Here is a 20,149-nt window from a genome sequence, read left to right as displayed (position 1 = left end):
GAAAATATTGTTCGTTATTATTAGTATTATGCTCGTATTTTAATAAAAAAAATACCTTAAATATTCAGAATGCCCAAATTTTTTTTTTCGCCGTACAAGTTCAGCCCCCCCGAACTTAATTCCTGGCTCCGTCCCTGCCTGCCTCTGCTTACCTCTAACTACCAGCGACGACAGCTCACCGCCGTCACCCATCTCCCTCCCTTTCTCTACCCCTGATTCTCTCTTACTCCGGCGATGGAGACGAGGTCTCCGCCGACAGCAACAATCTCTCCGAGTAGACACCTCAGACCCGACTCAAAAGAAAAAATTCATGTTCATTACTCTTCTTTCTTCTTGGAAACAGATTTCTGATTTTGTGTACATAAATACTATATCTAAAACTCATACATGGATAAAAATTTGGTTTTGCTGAAATGAAATCATACATATATACATATACATATACACTAACATGATGAAATGAAAATGGATGTATGCGCGTGCTTCTTTGCTTCTAATCTTAGTTGAAACTCAACTAAGTTAACTAAATGAGTTGAAGATCGAGACCTTTTGTTTGAAGGAATTCAGCTGATTTGTTGCTTGAATTTGGTGTAGGCTTGAATAAGTATAGCTGCTGGGACTCGAATTGGGACTTTTTCTTACGAGAGGAAATTATGGAGAATTGTTGAATGAATTGTGAAAAGCTGAAGGGAAGAGTTGGTATAGTTTGATAGTAGGGAGTGACTTTTGCAGAGGTATGGGTTTGAAAAAGTTGTGATGGTAAGTGTTGAGTGTGAGGAATTTGAGGGAATGATTTGATTAATCAAGTCCCTCCGCATAGAGTAATTGAATACTGTAAAAATTCTTTCCGGGTATCGCTAATTAAATTGTTAGTGTAAATGCTCGAATGCTCAACTTTAAAAAACATATGCAAGGTATAAGAATTTATATAAATAAATTTTACTAAAGGATTTGAAATCGTTTGTTGGAATTAAAATAAATTCATTTCTTTTATCCGACGTGAATCATCTTAACACCTAAGTTCAAAATAAATTCTAAATTAATGATAAACTTATTAGGAAAAGTTCGGGGTAACGGTTGTACATTATATACGAAATTCCCTATAACTCCTTTATACCGAAAATAACACATGGGTACTTCAATGGATATGAGCCGTTAGATAGATCAAATCTATGGCTTTGATTTGTTTTTAGGTGTCACAAAAATATGGAGTTCTCACAGGACCCTCCCTATATATATATATATATATATATATATATATATAGGGTTGGACTCATGTGAGAATCTATAATCTTGTAAGAACTAAGAACCATCTTAGACCATAGATTAAGCTTAATCCAACGGCCTAGATTATAAATTATGTGTTTAATTAAATTGCAATATTTAACTTTAGAGCTGCGTTTTTAATGAATAGGGGTAATAATGGAAAATATGCTTACTGTCGATATGGTATGAATCTCTTAAATTTGGTAAATCGAAATGAATCCCATGATTATAGGATTGACTCAATTTGTTTGAATAAAAAAATATTCACCTACACTAAATAAGCTATCAACATCAAACTATTCATCTCCACCGCCATTTTCTACCTATCCACGCAATAAATATTCAAGCTTTTACTGCACCATTTTTTTTACTTTCTTCTCCACCTTTGTTCACGCCGGAATCGCAAAAGGCGGAGAATACAAGACAACTTTCACCTTGTTCACGCCGGGCTTCGGAATAGGTAATTTTTTCTTTTGCCAGCGGAAATTTCTATAATCTTTCTACAAATTGTCAAAAACTTTTTCTTTTTCGCCGACTATTGGCGAATGAACGATGCTATATGCAAAAGTTTGATTATCTCTTAGGTTTTATATAATGTATGTGGTTGTGAGTTGTTTTTGGTTTATCTCTTTGTGTTGAACAATGATTTCTTGGTGGTACTTTGGACAAAAAAAGTATGAACTTTGAAGTTTGATGGTGACGGCAAACCTTTATGGGACTTTTTTGTGTTGTTTCTTCCTTTGTTTGTTTTTTGATGGATCAAGCCTTATTTGCGTCATAGTCGTTGATTATTTGCCTTATTGTGTTGTCATAGTCGAAGAACATTCGATAATGGAGGTGGTCCCTAGTTCCTTTGATTTTGTGTTGTTTAAATGAACAATAGAAGCTTCAATTGTCGATGAATAATTTAATTATTCGGAATATAGATGAGGATGCGGTCGGGTTTCACTGGGAAGAGAGCTGAAGGGCATTTTCGTAAGAATACCATATTTTTTTCATTCAACTTTTTTTGGTTTTATTCATGTTATTTCGTTGTTCATGAATTTGTGTTCATTGTTCATGTGACAGCTACACCACCAGTTAAAGAAATAATCTTGCAGAATAAGATGAATGCAGCACAGGCGAAAGGTACAAGCTAAGAATTTGAACAATATTTTTTCAGAACTTGGTTATGTTTTATTCTAAAATGTCATGATATGCAGCTACCAAGTGGAGGCAAAAAATGCTTCATAAGGCGCAAATATATCTTGATTACATGGCTAGGAAAGCCCAGCGTGAGGCAGGTATGTGACTTCTTATATTAATTGTTCATGTAAGTTGTTCATGTAAAATAGTATGTCATTCAAGCTTCTTGCCATTTTGAGCGTGAGTTAATGAAGATGGTATAAGTTGGTGTTAATTATTCATGAACATTTGAGAATTGTTCATGGAAATTTGAGAAATGTGCATGAATATGTGTGTGTTGTTCGTGTGCCATTCAATGCTTACATTATGTTCATAAAAAGTTGTTCATGGGATTGTTCATGGTAATTATCAATAATTGTTTATTATATTAATATAGTATTGTATCAGTTTATTATATTAATTATCAGTAATTATTCATGGATGTTTGTTAGTGATAATTGCTTTGTGAAACGTACGATTGCCTCTGGTGAATGATTTGTTTAACATATATGCATTAGATGAAAGACTTAAATTCTTTTGTTTTTGGAAATTTGTAGCTGCCACTGCAGGTATATCAGAAAATATTGTCAATGAGCGCCCAACAGAAGATGTTGTAGACATATCGAACTCTATTACTAAGGATTCAACAGGTACATACACAAATTATTAGTTCATGTAAGTTGTTCATGTAAAATAGTATGTCATTAAAGCTTTTTGTCATTTTGAGCGTGAGTTAATGAAGATGGTATAAGTTGGTGTTAATTATTCATGAACATTTTAGAATTGTTCATGGAAATTTGAGAAATGTGCATGAACATGTGTGTGTTGTTCGTGTGCCATTCAACGCTTACATTATGTTCATAGAAAGTTGTTCATGGGATTGTTCATGGTAATTATCAATAATTGTTTATTATATTAATATATTATTGTATCAGTTTCTGCTGCCCTTATTCATGGATGTTTGTTAGTTATAAATGCTTTGTGAAACGTACGATTGCCTCTGGTGAATGATTTGTTTAACATATATGCATTAGATGAAATACTTGAATTCTTCTGTTTTTGGAAATTTGTAGCTGCCACTACAGGTATATCAGAAAATATTGTCAATGAGCGCCCAACAGAAGATGTTGTTGACATATCGAACTCTATTAATAAGGATTCAACAGGTACATACACACATTATTAGTTCGTGTTTGTTTCAATTGACTATAATTGCTAATGATTCTGATATTTATGTTTTAGCCCATGATACCAAACTTAAAGATGCTTCAATAGATGTTGAAGTTGAAGACTCTGAGGATGATGATATGCCTGTAGTTCAAAGAAAACGCACAAGAAGTGCCACACGTGCTTTACTTAAAAGCTCGGACGCACAAGGTATATGGTAAAATTTTGAAGATTTATTTTTAATATTGGTGCAATTTACAGGTCATTGATTATTGCTTAAAAACTGTAGAAAAGGGTTGTTTCTCCAAGCGTGGGAGATACACAAAAGAAGAAAAGGGTAAATCTATACTAGACCCCGGTGAGATTTCATACTTATAAATAATGCTTATAATTATTTAGAAGTCATATGAATAAGTTATTATTTGTTATTAGGAATGGTGGCTGATACTACAAAAATTGAGGATGTGAACATTGAGGACAAGAAGACAAAGGTGAATGTACCGAAAAACCCTGTAGATATACGATGTAAGCGTAGGGGGAGAAGGACAAATCAGCCAAGGGAAGCTGATAATGTGGAAGGCGGCAAATTTCCAAAGTTAAATACGCGAACCTGTGTGGCAGCTTTGTTCGATGGACTGAAATTGATGAACAATCCCCAAAAGGAGTCTGTGAAAAAAATGGGTTTTGGAGTCATTCTAGAACTGTCTATTAGGGAGATACCAGGTCGGATGGCTTATTGGGTACTTGACCATTTCAACTATGAGAGCGGCGAATTAGAGATTTCACCTGAGAAGAAGATTAAGGTGACAGAGGATGACGTATACCGTGTCTTTGGAGTACCTAGAGGAAACAAGGAAATTGAGTTGTTTGAGAGAACTGAAACGAACGACCTGTTCGTGGAGTGGGTAACCTTTTTTGGGCAGCGTGGTAAAGACTCAATCAAAATAGGAGCAGTTGTGGAAAAGATGCTTGACTGCACAGATGGAGGAACATGGTTCAAACGCCATTTCATGATTGTAGTTGCTTTCTGCATGTTTGAGAGTACAACTAATGGGACAGTACACCCATTTATACTAAATTGCTTGGTGAACTTGGACAAATTATGGGAGTGGAATTGGGCTAGCTATGTCATGCGGAGTTTGTCAGATCACAAAAAATCCTGGGAGCTTGACAAGTCTAAGATGTTCGTTGGACCGACAGCATTTATTGTGGTAAGAATTTATATGTTTGTAGTTTATTAGTTTTCATTTTTTAGTAAATACATTTTAACGTTTTTTGTGTATTGAAACCCGCACAGCTTTTCTATGTGGATCGTGTGCAAGTATTGAACCAACCTGTATGCAGAGCTCTACCATTGTTCAAGAATTGGACAACTAAGATGTTGAGAGCCCGAGAAAAACGTGAAAAGGCTGCAAAGAAATTTGGGACTGGCCCAATACGGCAGCCGATCCCCTTGCCATATGATGATGTGACTCCGGAACATGAAGGTGTGAGTGATAGGGCAGATGTGTCGTCTTCGAACGAGGGCAGTTGGGGGATGAGTATAATTAAAGATGCATTTGAAATTTCGGAAAAGATTGAACGATTGAAAAAGTATGTGAAAGAGACCCCAGAGTCAGTGTTCGATGATGCGAATGCGGTTAAAAGGTTGGAAGAGGCTGAACAAATTTTGGGCCTTAAACTGCGAGTGTTCAGTTCTGGAGCGGGTCCTACTACGCCTCACGTTCTCTTGGATGACGACGCTTTTTACTCTGATCCACCAGTCCTGAAGTCTATTGATGAAGCTTTTGAGGATGCAATTTCTAAGGGAAGCAGTAGATTTCGAGATGTGGCTGACATACCCTCGTTCGACTTAGGTTTACCAGATGCAAATGTAGAAAATATCCCGGTACATATTTATACTTTGCATGATTATTTTACTATTTAGAGAAATAGATCAAGTTAAAGATATAATGATTCTAACCTTTTGTTTTAGGTTGGCCCGATTGTGACACCAAGTGTGGATCATGCCATTGCTAAAAATAACAATGAACAGGTGAGATTTATCAATCTAATCTTTTGTGGATGAATATTGATGAAGGACAGGTGGTGCATGAACATTTGTTCATGTAAAGTACTATGTTATTCATGTCACTATTTTGAGTTATATTAAGTGGTTTTTGTTCGTGAACTTATTGAGTTATATTCGGTGGTTATTTTGTTCGTGAAATTTTGTTCGTGAACTTGTTGAGTTATATTCGGTGGTTATTTGTGGATGAATATTGATGAATATCAGGTTGTTCGTGATTTTTTGTTCATGTAGATTATTAACTTATTCATTTGTCTATAATGAGCTGTATTCGGCGGATTACTATTCATAAATATTATGTTGTTCATGAGTTATGAGTTATGTGTTTTTGTTCGTGTTTAAATTAAGGTAACCGCGTCAACGCCACCGACAACCACGACCATGCCTGCCAGCGCAATTAAAAACAATGAGCAGGTAATAAAATTAAGCAATTAATGTATACATGTATGTTATTTGGAACTTGAATTATAATAATCTAATGCTTTACTATAGGCCCAAGGCATTGCACCAAATTTTGATGTCCTTGAAGATGCAGTTCGATCGACGAATATAAATGAGGTGACAATTTAATAATCATGTGTAATTCAACAAACATGCCAGGTTAATTTATTTAATATTTCTTTTGAAAGGGTACAAAAACTTTGCAAGAACGGGATGGAGAAGGTAGTCGAAGCGTCGATAAGACAACTGGCGGTGGTCAGATACGTGTTCAAGTAAGTAGTGAAGGATGTTGTTTGGCAGCCTATCAAATTTGATGTGTAGTATATATGCTAATATCAATATTGTTGTTTTGCAGCCTGTAAAAGTTGTGGGAATGTCCGCGGGCAAAGAAAATGAAGGTTGCAGTTCGTTGTTGCCACCGGTAATTAACACATATGTTAGGAAGAAAAAAAAAATGTAATTCGATTGGGTTGTAAGATATGAAAATTGGTAATTAACAGGTGTGGAAGATGAAAAATACTCGAACAGGTGCAGAGAAACGAATGATTTTGGGCAGCTTGTCAACAAATGTATGATACTTTTGCTAGCTATCGAACTAATCTTTTTATTTGATATAATTTGTGAAGTAGGTATAATATTCTACTATGGTGTATATATATAATATTCTATTTTTTTTGAAGATTGTGGGTCAGTTGTCTATGAAACCAAAAATAGCCAAGAAAGGAGGGTTCTTGAAATCGGCAAACTTGAGATCGCCTTATCTACAGCGGGAAATAAGTACATCAAAGCAGTTGAACAAAACTGAGAAAGAATTAGGGATTTATGGGATGTACAAAGCAGATGATGAAGAGTATGGATTCTTCGTACAGTTGCTTTCTAATTTTATGTGCCTTTATTATTGTGTATGTGTTGTATCGACTAAATAATTCATATAGGGAGGAAGTTATGTTCTCGTACAAGGATATTGAGCTGCGTCGTTCGGACATGTACACCTTAAGGAGAGGTGCAATTGTAGGTGACTTTCTCGTCAGTGCATGGTGTGTGATACTAAACTCCAATGAGCAGACAAGATCAAACACATCTCCAGCTCGTTTTTTTGCTTCAGTGAACATTTTTGTAAGTTTTTCATTAAAATTGTTCATAATTATAGTATACTAATATTGAATATGTGACATATGAACCCAACATTTTATTTCTTTTTTTATTTTAAATGATAAAGCTGGACACAATTTTTGGGAAAGACTTCTCTGTGCAAGCGAACAAGGATGTGTTTTTTGATTTAATGACTGCAGAGCTTACAGATTACCACAACAGTCCGTTAAAAGAGATAGATCTTGTAAGTATTTCTGAATATAAATAGAGTTAGTACTACTGTTAACTAGATACTCACATATTTATTTATTTGTCGCATTCCTAGTTCTTTTTCCCAATCAAGGAGAATGACATCTTCTATGCTATGTGCGTGGACACACGCAAGGGAAAGATATTCGTATTGGATAGCACAATCGACCCTAATAGTGCACGCGACACAACGAACTATGAAAAACTTGCAACGGTACTGGTATGTTATCAAAAACCATAAACTATTTACATTATACTTGTTTGTATTTTAATTATCGTTTTGTCTTTTAGCGATTTGCGTTGGCAGAGTACCTTAGGCACAATAGCGAGTTTGCTAAGGCAGACGCAGTCTCTCGTACCCAATTGCATCTTGTAAAGATGAAATGGGCTGACCGCAAGAATACAATTGATACGGGTGTGTACCTTATGCGTCATTTAGAGACATTTATGGGCGATGGATCACCAAGCTGGAAATGTGGAATGTCATCATCGTCCCCGCGTTTGATAGGTCGCTTGAGAGTTAGATATTGTGCAAGAATCTTAGATTGTGAATACAACGATGCAAGGGAAGGTGTTCTAAAGGGTGCATCAGAGCATTATCAGACCTTGTGCGCAGATACTATGTTCAACGCTCAGTTTGTGCTGCTTGGATGAGAGTGCATGAATAAGCTATGAATATTGCTTCCATTTGAATTGTTGGATGAATATTGTTTTGTTTTAATTTTCCACTAATAATGGTACTATATGATCTTGAAGTTTTCAATAAATAAGTGAGACATTTGTTTATCATGTGGAATGTGATATTTTATTGTCTAATTGAATAGTTATAGTTAACGATTTTTTTATATTCCATATGAAATGAACAACATCAATATTTACTCATGGATAATAAAAATCTATGACCACCAAAGTGGTATGTCAATTTTTTAGTGAACATTTCATAAAAAAAAAGTAGTATTAACAATTCATACATGTCGAGTTAAGCACTATTACATTACAAATTTTGGTAACAACATGAACAAATTGTAGATTTATATGAACAAGGTTTATAACATGACAATTTTTTTTCTAAATGTTCTAATTAATAAAAATGACGCCTTACATCTAAAATCAAAATAAAATAGAACACAATTAAAAAAAGGATAGGTCTAAAATGTCAAGATTTCAAATATAGAATGAACACTATATAAATTACGAAATAAAATGCACCAATGGCAACCAAAAAAAAAGTGCTAACCTATTGTTTGAATAGTGAACAGATAGGTCTACAATGTCAAGAATTCAAATTCAGCATACAAAAAAATTATTACTCAAACTCAAAATACCAGCCAAATATAGAAACGATATGTCTAAAATTTAAAGATTTCAAATTTAGGTCCAATCCTATATAAAATACGAAATAAAATGCTACTATGACAACCAAAAAATAAATAAAACAAAGTTCTATCTTAATCCTCAACAACCTCCTTCAACCAAAAAAAAAATAAAACAAAGATCTATCTTAATCCTCAGCAACCTCCTACCCAGGACAGTTCCTCGAATCATGGTTAACCAATCTATTGCATTTCCTGCACTTTCTTTTCGGCTTCAAAGCTTGTTGAGCTAACTTTTCCGCCAACGACTTCCGTCTACCCCCACATCCACTCCCTTTGGTATGCACTATATTCGGTGGTAGAACATCAACTTCATCTGGTGCAGCCGAACCATAGTACTCTTCAAACAAAAGTTGTTTGGATGTTGAATCAATCGGTAAGCCCAATTTTGAGTATTTTTCAGTAATAGCCTCCAGATCCTTGAACAGTTGCTCTTTTAGCTCATCATCTCCTCTAACATGGCCAATAGATTTACAAAGCTCGAGGAAGAATTGTTGGTTTCCACTAACCTCTCTCCCAATGCTGCTAACATCTTTGACGTGTTGTCGAGAGGAATCGCCAACTCTAGATAGCTTTGACCATCTCGTGGATATGTATTTGCTTGGAATCCGCTTCATTTTTAGGTTGCGCATGACATAAAAAATGTGCCTGCACAAAAGTCCCTTCCTGATGAACAGGTTGCATGAGCATGAGAAATAATCGTCATTCGATCTATAAGACACCTTGAACGTGCCCTCAACGGTATCATCAACATCATAGAAGTCCATACTACCATCAGTATACATCTTGGACATCAAGCATGTGGCTGCAGCAGAAACAATCTCAACTTGAACTTCATCCTTGAATATTTTATTGGTGTACACGGTAGATGCATGACGTTCCATAGGGAGTTCAGTACACATATCAAGAGCACCTGTTTCATCTGCCAAGGTTATGGTGTCATAAGTACTGCGTTGTGCGTCCATAGCACTAACATAATGCATGTAGAATTGAACCAAATCTGCATTTGAATTGAAATGCCGCCTAAAGAAGCTGTTTTCACTCTCTGACATTGAGGTTGTCCTAAATAGGCCACTCATCTTAATTTCTCGAAAATATGCGGGAACCCAGTTGGCTCGTATGGCAAACATGTCGGAGAACCATCTAATTTCCCCAAGACCGTACTCATCCATAAGGCGATGCCAATTCTCCTCGAAAACAGATATCTCAACATAGTCAGACCAAACCACCTCATTTAATTTATTTTTCAGCTCTGTGTCTTTCTTCAACTGCCCCGGTAACTTCTCAGCAACCTTCATCAATATATGCCACATGCAAAGTCTATGAGACGTATTAGGTAACACGTTCTGAACGGCCTTCCTCATAGCTGGATCCTGATCTGTTGTAAGTACATTAGGCTCAGAACCCATGCACTCGCGAAACTTATTGAAAACCCACGAATAAGATTCCACATCCTCGTTAGCAATAAGTGCGGCACCAAATGTGACACATCTGCCATGGTTGTCTTTGCCAGTGAATGGTGTAAAAATCAACTTGTACCTGCATTTTAAATATTACAATCTTCATCATGTATGGTGTAAAAATAAACGTGAATAGCACATTTGACGCATTGCACATTGACACGAATAATAACTGTTCAGTGGTAATACGTGAACAAACATGCTTAAATATACATGAACATATGTGAGTAATACATGAACATTAATTTGATGAACACGAAAAACATTTATTAATTAGTAATATATGAACATCAATGGTTCACTAAACATGTACATATATGAGCAATGCATGGACACGAGAGCAGCCTCACTCAGTGTTAATACGTGAACAAAAATGATTCAATATGCATGAAAAATAAATGAGTAAAAAAATATGCAATGACATAAACAATAATCTAACAAACGTGAGTAACTATGACATTTTGCATTAGATAAACAATAAAAAAGCATGACTAAATCAAGTTCTACCTGTTTGTTCTATATGTAGCATCAAACGAGACCGCATCGCCAAAGAGTTTGAAATTCTTAATTGAGCATTCATCTGCCCAAAATAATCTCTTCAGCGTTTTATCCTCAAATGTGTCAAATGAATACTTGAATCCGGGGCAACTCTCTTGTTTATTCTTGAAATTGTCCAACAATATACGTGCATCCACACCATCAGCAAAAGACCTTAGATCACGCCCATAGTTCTTGAAGTCTTTGACTGTACAACCGACTTTATCATAAGTACCAACAAGTTCCTTGAAGAATCTAAATGTCCTCGTAGGCCCAATGTTCGCTTTCATACCAGTGAGTATCAACATCTGGTGCACGTAGCTCACATTCCGATTAGAATTCAATAGATGACGTTGACCTTCGGGTACCATATTATGAGTGTGATCCTCATTAAAAGTGAGTACCTTATATCCACGACCAGCAACTAGTCGGAACACAATACGTGCCATGCAATCAACCCTTATAGAAACTGTCTGCCTTTCCTTCTTCGATGAACCGTTAGCTGCACTCTGTTTCTTGGGTTTCAAGCCCTCCCGATTGCATAAAACGTATCTATGAATTATTGTACCTGTACGTCTGCATCTTTTTATTGTACCCAAACGTGTCTCAAACCCACAAGCATCAGCATAGTCGTCGTAGAACTCGACGGCCTCTTCCAACGTTGGGAATAATTGTCCAACAACCGGAATTAGTTTACTGTCACATTTTGGCGTAACTAAGTCAACTACATCTTCATCATCCCACAAATTCTGATTATCTGGAATGAAATATGAATACACATGAATATCGGACGGAAACAAAAAAACGTAATGAACAACTTGTCTAATCCACTACAATAAACTGACATATGCAAAAGCAACATTAATTTAACATTATTTTCCTTATTGATAGATCTGGTTAATTAGGGGGATAAAGTATACTATGAAAGTAAATTTATGTAGGACACCACATAAAAAATTCACGAATATAAGTTTACAATAAGAAACCAAGATTTGTGCAACCACTAAAACGACATTGAACAATTAGAATTTCCTAGACACAATATGAATATAACAACAATGAACAAACAAACAACGAATAAAAATCAAGATATACTCATGTATAACGTCTACTAGAGAATGAACAAAAATATTATATACATGAACAACAGTCGCAACTTATGAACAGCATGCTCTTCGTCAATATCGATCCACAAAAAATCTTCATCAAGGCAAAAACATCTGAAACACACTATGATCCTATGCATTACTGGGTAAGAAAATAGATAACTCTAATAAATTTAAATAAAAAACTAACCTTGAACAGACATTCTTGAATATAAGCGGGCGAAATTAAACTTGAAAAATATTGTATGAGATTTCACAATCCCTGTATCAGTAATACTAAGTGCTTTGTTCCATGGAAGACGATGAATAAAATAGATATTAATGATTACATGATCAGACGTGCTAAACTAGTTGAGATATAATGATAAGGTAAAAATATTAGATACCATATTAAAAAGATACGTTTAACCTTAATTAGTGGAAGAGAGCGGTTATAATAAAGTGGAAAAAGACAAAAAAATCCTTAAGATGATCAAAAACGTGGGAATGGTATAATCATATTTCAGCCGTTGGATTATGAAAATGGATGGTCCCGATAAGTTCCTAGTTCTTACAAAATAATCGAGTTCTCACAGGAGCCCCTCTCTCTATATATATATATATATATATATAAGGTGTGGTTCTAGAGAGAACTACATTATTTGTGAGAACGGGAGAACCATCAAATCTAATGCATCCACTGTAAAAATTAATGCATTCGCTGTTAAAATTAATGCACTAAAAAAATTAAAAAAAAATGCTCCCTTCAGGATTCGAACCCAGGATCTGCATTCATCCAACAAGATGATGCATCCACCGTAGATCTTGATGATCGAATGGCTGAAAATGGTTCTCCGGTCTTCTTTTATTTATGGTTCTTTCTTGAACCTCTCCCTATATATATATATATAAGAATTAAATTGTAATTTAACATGCACAAAAAATTTCTCTAATCAATATTTTTTAGTAACAACAATGTACATTATTAAGGTTAATTATATGAATCCTAATTCCAAAATTAAATTCAAATTTTCTTAAATAATACAACAACAACAACAACAACAACAACAACAACAGCAACAGCAACAATACACAACACGGAATACATACTAAATAAAAGTTTTAATTTGCATTTTATAAAATAATAATCTCTCCGTCCCCAAAATAACTTCCTAGTAGGGCGGCACGAGTTTTAAGAAAAAATTGTTAAATGTATTTGTAGTGGAGAAAAAGTATTATAATTAATATTGAAATTTGTGAAAATGTAGTATAATTAGTATTTGAGAATGGTGAAACGTTTAAAAGTAAGAATAAATAAATTATTATTAGTAGTGGGATGATGTCTCAAAATAAATAGAAAGTTATTTGGGGGACGGGAGAGAATTCAATATATAAGTAAGAATATTGAAAAGTAAGAAAAGGAATAACTAAGAGAAGTTAGGGAACAAGAATCCTAGAAAGTTGTACTATTTTCGTAGTTTTCAGTATTCTTATTACTTTCCTTGTTTGATAAAAATTTAACCAAACATTGGAATTTAATATTTTGAAATCAGATTACTTTCCCATAACAAAATTCGTGCCAAACAAACGGCAATGTAAATGTACATTAATGTTAATGTTTTGCTCTATAATATATATTTAAACACATTGACCAATATTTATTTTTTGCTAGAAAAATAAATTAATAATAGTGTGAAATTATTGCAATATAAAATAATTTCAATTTTTGAAAAATATTAACGTTAATGTAATGTACATTATAATATATCCATATTATAATTTTCAATATTCAACAATATTTTTACTTTTATATATGAATATTTATCACTAAAGAAATTATTGTAGATTTAATTTTATGAAAAGAAATATTGAACTAATTATAAAGTCGCTTGAATTTGAACTTTTTTTTAAAAACAAACTTCTTCTATAATATGTATTGACTATACCTTTATAAAGTGATAAATATACATTTACATATGTAAAAAATTTATTGACTACTCATATTTTACAATATGATAATTATTCAAGAGAAAAATTTTGAGATAGCCAAAATGAATCATGGAAATCAATTTATGGTCACTTTTTGAAAAAACTTAAATTCTGGCCATATTGTACAAATTTGGACGTTTTTACCCTTGATGAGGCGGACCGGGTACTAACAGTGCCAAAAGTGCCAACGGAAATTCAAAATAAAATAAAGTAAAATGGTATTTTTTTGGCACTTATGGCACTATTTAGTGCCACAAGTGCCAACGGAAATTCAAAATAAAACTAAGTAAAATGGTCATTTGGGCACTTATGGCACTAATAGTGCCATAAGTGCCATATGTGCAGCACAAATACAGAAACAACAACATCATTTAAACCCTAAATGGATAATCTAAACCCTAAATGGAACATCTAAACCCCAAATGGATAATCTAAACCCTAAATGGAATATCTAAACTCTAGGGGGAAGTGTTTAAAATGGTCTTTTTGACACTTATGGCACTAATAGTGCCATACGTGCAGCACAAATACAAATCAGATCAGATTTGCCGATGGCTAAAATCGAAGGAAGTGACGGCTACTGTTGCAGTGTAGATTAGATCTGCCGATGGAGGAGGCGGCGCAACGATGATCTGAAGTCGGAGGAGGCAGCGTAACATCCGTCGCGATGACGATCTGGAGCCCGAATCCTCCACCGTCGCGTTTAGACCGAGGACGAAGCGTAGGAAGAGGGAGATGGCCACCACCTGACCAGTCCCTCCTCCACGCTGCTGATTTCAGAGGACCGGATCTCCTCCACCACCGTCGCCTCATCCTCCGCTCCGACGACTTCTGCCCAAGCCACGAGATCTACGTGCTCGACGCCGCTGCAGCGCAGCCACTGGAAAGAGAGAGAGCTCCGGTGACTTCTGCTCGGCGCCGCTACCGCGCAGCCGTTGAAGAGAGAGAGGGGGATGAGAAAGAGAGAGGAGAGAGAGAGAGAAGGGTAGAATAGTCATGACATACAAAAAATGGCCAAAATTTATCTTTTTTCAAATGGTGGACAAAATTTGATGTTGTATGTTGAATAGGGCCATTCGGCCCTATTGTTTCATTATTCAATTACAAAAATTAATTTAGGGAAAATAGCACCAAAATCCTTGTGGTTTGGCGAAATTAGCATATTTCCCTTGACCTTCAAAAGGTAGTGATTAAATCCTTGAACTTAATCCCAATTCTTATTTTTCCCATAGAATTGATCGGCCCCTAAACTTATGCTGATATGGCTGTCGAAAATCCGCGTAGGATTAAATTTCCTGCGAATCGCCGCTGACTGTTTAAGTGAGAACGAACATCGTCGTTTTAACTGAAATTAGGGTTCTTCAGAGATGATCTGCCCCTCTCATCTCTTCTCCTCCGGCCGGCGCGACCAGGCCGCTTCTCTCCCGCTAACCCCTATCCCCTCTCTTTGCAGATCCCCTCTACTCTTTTCTTCTCCGGCTGCCACAGACACACAAGCACGAGGCGACCACCGCTGTAACTCCGGCAAGGAGCATCGGCATCGTCCTTCATCTGTACTCCCTCAAACTGAAACACCCTCTGAATCTCCCTCCCTGTCCTTTCCCGCCCTTGGCTGGGCAGTGCAGCGACACCGCCGCCGCCAACCCTAGCCTCCCCCATCTCTTTCAACTCTGCCCCTAAGTCAGACGACGGCACACAACCACCGACCGCCTTGTTCCCTCAATCGAACCAAACACCCTCAACAAGAAGCTCAACAAAACAGCGAGAAAACATCATTTTAAGGTCAAGGAAAAAACGAGAATCGCGCCAAACTTCAGGGATTTTGACGCTGTTATGTTAGATGCAAAACGACGTCGTTTAGCTTCTAATTAAATAATTAATCTACTCAGCATAAGTGTGTCACGTTGGTGACACGTCATCTGGTTGGAAAACTTCACTTAAGGGAAAAACGAGAATCGGAGCAACGGTTAAGGATTTTATCACTACCTTTTGAAGGTCAAGGGAAATATGCGAATTTCGTGAAAACCACAAGGATTTTGATGCTATTTCCCATTAATTTATATAAATTAATTAAATTAGGTGCAATGCATACTTTCTCTGCTAGTATTGATAAAAGTAACCAACAAACTCGTCCAACCTATAGTTATAGCATTAAGTAAAATTGATATGTAAACCTACAGTTGCTAGGTTTTGTGTTTGTTCGGAATTTTCCATGTGATTCTACTACGATTAAACTACTTGTTTTTTATTAAATAAAAATTAAAAACTATGAATTGAAACTCTAAAATTAAATTTAGAAAATATGAATAGTAATTTATGTGGACGAAGTCGAACATTAAAAGAAAAATGAATATAACTTTTAATAAATAATTAATTTGTCATATTACACTATTTCCAACTTTTTTTTTTCACTTGGATGGCAAATCAAAAACAAATTAATTAGAATAGGCAAAATGGTATGGTTACCTTGTTGATTGGGAAAAGCAGTGATGAGAGATTCCAAATGTTCCTTCTCCCACACATCATCCAGAACTATCAAATATGATTTTCCCTCCAATTGCTTATAAAGCATTTCTTGAAGCCTTTGTAGGAGGTATGGCTTGTTCTTCATCGTCTCCTCCAATTAATTCACGCACCTTTTGTTTGTCAGAGCCTGGCAGCTCGAAGATAAGCTGCTTGATGGTCTCTTGTGGTGTAAATTCACTTGACACCACAACCCAACCACGGTGTTCGAATGGACCAGCAACGACGTCTGGGTGATAAAAAAAAAATCTATAGATTATTTATATTATTTTGTGAAATGATATACTCCATCCATCTCCAAAAAACATGTGATTCATGTGTGGGTGACACGAGTTTTAAGAAATATAAAATGAGTGTATTGTGAGTGGAATCACTAAACAAAAACTAATGGTGGGTCATAATATTTTTTTTTGTGAATAAGTATGAACAGTAAGATTTAAAAAATAAAGAGATTGTGGTGGGTGGGATAGTGTTCAAAAATGAAAAGTGCATGTTTTTAAGTGACAGCCTAAAATGAAATGTGCCTGTTTTTCGGAGATGGAGGAAGTATATTTTTATGCTTCGTATCTCTAGCCAGGCTTGAATATTTTTATTAGTTTATCTTTCAAGTCTACGATTGATTCTATTTCTCATTGGTAAAAGATTTTATATAAAAGAAATTCGTTGTATTTGACGTAGTTTTAGCGTAGAATTTATTCTTAACTGTCTTGACGATCTTGATTACATACCTTTGTTTATTTCCTAGCTGTGTCTAGATTATCAAGTATTACTTGAGTTTTGATTATGTCAATATATATACGAACTACGGTTTTATAATATCAGGTTGCGTTCTCTTTAATTTGATTGATAAATTTATCATAGAAGGATAATAAAAATCTATAAAGTCTCCTTTTTCCTCATTTTTCTACTAAAGAGAATTTCACCCTATTTTGTTCCTTGTTTTCACTTCAAGAAGGGATAATATTATCACAACAAAAATAGAGTGATCGATAATATTATCAGTGAAAGGAAAGAAAATGAAACATATTTGTATCCCTAATTTAAAAGTAGTGCAAAATTCAATGATTTGCTGATTTTTTTGGAGAATATATAAGCTCTTATACAAAGGGAAGAAAAAAATTAAGTACAAAAAATGTAATACAAGTTATAATGACAATGATCAATGCCGAATTATGTCTTTAATAAACAGGTAACTCTTAATTATCACTATTCAAATGCAACCGAAAATCAGAAGACCGCTGCCTTATTTCGGAGATTAAGTCTGAGTTTCTGATCTTTGTTGCAATGGTTTTGGTTGTCACCATCTTTAACTCCTCCAACTTTCTCATCTCCCCAATCTCTTCCGGAAGCGTCTCCAAGTATGGACAATTCTTGATCTCTAAATTCTTGAGATTTGACAGCCTACCTTTTCCAACTTCAAATTCTCTCACATTCCACAGGTCTTCCATGCACAAGACCTCGAGGTGATTCATGTATTTCGAGATCACCATTTCTTCACCAGTGTATGCATTCCGCAATTTGAGGTGCCTAAGGACAGGTAACCTCGCGGCTAGTATTGGCATGGGGTCTTCATCAAGACAGCTATTAACCAACGTAAATGATTCGAGTAATCGAGGGAAATTAGAGGCACTTGGTAACATGGGAAGAATCCCTTCTAGTTTGAGTGTACGAATACTTCGTAGAATACCAAGGTTGTCCAAACAAGGCATGCTTCTGAAACGAAACCCTCTTAAGATTAGGGTTTCAAGATTCTTCAGCTCAACCAATGATGCAAAGAGCTTGCTTACATCCGAGTTTTCATCAATTTCTTCAATGCCCAGTTTGTTGATACGGCTCATCTTTTCCTTGCACGAGAGATCACAAGTCCAATTATCAAATGAGATGTAGGTTAAGGTCTCCAGATTCTCCAGCGTGTCAATCTTCAAAGGCTCTCGGCCAATCACATCAGACATGTAGAGGTGACGAAGGCTACACATTTCCCATATAATATCTGGCACCTCCACCATAAAGTTGAGAGCTATATCAAGAACCTCAAGCTCTTTCAAGCTCCCCAACGCGAGTGGGAGCTTTTGTATGTAATTGTTTCTCAATCCCAAGTATCTTAATCCCATCATTGTGTCAATGCTACTTTCTGGCAAATTCTTCAGCCCAAAATCTTCCCAATCAAGTATCTTAAGTAGTTCAAAGCTCTTCCAATAAGAGGGACTAGTGTCGAACAAGCCACCTCCATGGAAGAAGAGAGAAACAAGATGTTTATCTTGATCCGTGGAGAAGTTGAACTTGTCTCTGCTACAAATGATAACACGGTGATGACGAGGACTCTCAAAGGGTCGATTATTTCCACTGCTCCTTAGGATCTCAAGACCTATTTCCTCCTCTGCTTTTTTGATGGATAACATGTGTAGTATAGCATGGATGCGACAATTCTTCTTGTCCTCGACTTCAACAAAATTTTCCTGAGCTAAGATACTCATATGTGATCTAATTTGGTTTTCTGAGACCTTTCTTACTATAGCCGAAACATGTTCCAACTTCCCTGTCCTAATACTTGTATATTGCTTAAAGAAGGCCATATGCAAGAAGCATGGCTTGGATTCTGGATCCAATTTTTGATAACTGGACTCAAATAACGGCAGTATTACGCCCAAATCATTTGATTCAAGAGCTTCCTCCCATTCACTCTCTGTCAATGGTCTCCTTTTTGCTAACTGTTTGCCCACCTCGATTATAGCTAATGGTAGACCGTCACATTTCCTCAACATGTCTCTCCCCATTTTCTCCAAGTTCTTTGGGAATTTTAGCTCACTTGGTATAGTTTTCAAAAGCAATTGCCAGCTCTTACGAGGATCCAAAGTTTTCACCCAATGAGTATAACCGATCTTCACATCTTTATAGGCAAATCGACTCGTGAGAAGCAACCTACTTCCTTTAACTGCTTACACAAGAAGCGAGATTATTTAGTTTAAATTAATTTATAATTCAAAGAAGAATGCTTCATTATTCAAAGTTAGCAGCATGACATGAACACAAATAATAGGAATACCAAGATAAGTAAAAGCATAAGCATACCTTCAAATGGAAGAAATTCCAAGATATATCCCAAGCACATTTCCTTGGCAAAGTCATCAAGAACTATCAAATATCGCATTCCCTCGAGATGTTTGCGCAGCATCTCCCCCACACAAAAATTGTCTGCACGCTCCATTTTCTCCAATAAAGAATCCCTTTTAAATTCCTCACAATCTACCAGCTGCTCTATTATCTTCATCAATATTTTTTTATGACTAAAGTTAGTAAAACAACATACCCAAACACGCCTATCGAATTGATCAACGACGCCTGCATGGTTGTACACTTTTCTTACAAGAGCTGTCTTCCCAATACCAGTCATCCCTGTGATCAAATAGCTGTGTAGTTCCCCATTAGAATTCACTCTGCGAAGCAGCAGATCCACGTCTTCCTCTAATCCCACCACATTTTCATTTTGGTCTCCTTCTCCGAAACTTTCTGATTTGTACGAGGATGACTCTGCCTCTGCCCCTTCGAGCATGCTCATTTTGACCTCGCTGGTCCATCTTAGGATAGACTCTGCATTATCTATACCTATTATAAAAGAGCCTTATTTTACAAAAAATGATTTGCCTATTATATCCCTCGTATATATTTAATTTAAGATTAATTGTGTAATTTAATATGAAACAATGTAGTCAAATGACCATAATGAAGATTGAAAAT

General features: G+C 35.7%; 3 protein-coding genes across 3 annotated transcripts; 1 reads left to right on the top strand and 2 right to left on the bottom strand.

Annotated features, from left to right (window-relative positions):
* Nucleotides 1–1,597: 1,597 nt before the first annotated feature.
* On the top strand, nucleotides 1,598–8,212 carry LOC131017418 (uncharacterized). Its single transcript, XM_057946171.1, has 21 exons — nucleotides 1,598–1,726; nucleotides 2,193–2,241; nucleotides 2,335–2,394; nucleotides 2,469–2,549; nucleotides 2,988–3,080; nucleotides 3,504–3,596; nucleotides 3,673–3,807; nucleotides 3,887–3,955; nucleotides 4,030–4,808; nucleotides 4,895–5,485; nucleotides 5,573–5,632; nucleotides 6,014–6,079; nucleotides 6,158–6,223; nucleotides 6,295–6,378; nucleotides 6,462–6,527; nucleotides 6,607–6,675; nucleotides 6,787–6,956; nucleotides 7,042–7,222; nucleotides 7,326–7,442; nucleotides 7,524–7,667; nucleotides 7,739–8,212. Exons 2-21 carry the CDS (start codon nucleotides 2,193–2,195, stop codon nucleotides 8,099–8,101), a joined length of 3,336 nt encoding a protein of 1,111 aa, XP_057802154.1. The 5' UTR covers nucleotides 1,598–1,726; the 3' UTR covers nucleotides 8,102–8,212.
* A 754-nt stretch (nucleotides 8,213–8,966) lies between these two features.
* LOC131018276 (protein FAR1-RELATED SEQUENCE 5-like) lies at nucleotides 8,967–12,126 on the bottom strand. Its single transcript, XM_057947000.1, has 3 exons — nucleotides 12,114–12,126; nucleotides 10,788–11,574; nucleotides 8,967–10,359 (listed from the first exon to the last, which is right to left on the bottom strand). Exons 1-3 carry the CDS (start codon nucleotides 12,124–12,126, stop codon nucleotides 8,967–8,969), a joined length of 2,193 nt encoding a protein of 730 aa, XP_057802983.1.
* A 5,423-nt stretch (nucleotides 12,127–17,549) lies between these two features.
* Nucleotides 17,550–20,005, bottom strand: LOC131017413 (disease resistance protein RPP13-like). The gene is made up of 2 exons (XM_057946164.1): nucleotides 19,484–20,005; nucleotides 17,550–19,346 (listed from the first exon to the last, which is right to left on the bottom strand). The coding sequence occupies exons 1-2, from the start codon at nucleotides 19,968–19,970 to the stop codon at nucleotides 17,611–17,613; spliced, it is 2,223 nt and encodes a 740-aa protein (XP_057802147.1). The 5' UTR covers nucleotides 19,971–20,005; the 3' UTR covers nucleotides 17,550–17,610.
* Between the last annotated feature and the right edge of the window lie 144 nt (nucleotides 20,006–20,149).

Source organism: Salvia miltiorrhiza, chromosome 3 (genome assembly GCF_028751815.1).
Source record: "Salvia miltiorrhiza cultivar Shanhuang (shh) chromosome 3, IMPLAD_Smil_shh, whole genome shotgun sequence".
Classification (NCBI taxonomy): Eukaryota; Viridiplantae; Streptophyta; class Magnoliopsida; order Lamiales; family Lamiaceae; genus Salvia; species Salvia miltiorrhiza.
Note: the sequence above shows the minus strand (reverse complement) of the source record. Positions and strands in the feature narration are given on the sequence as shown.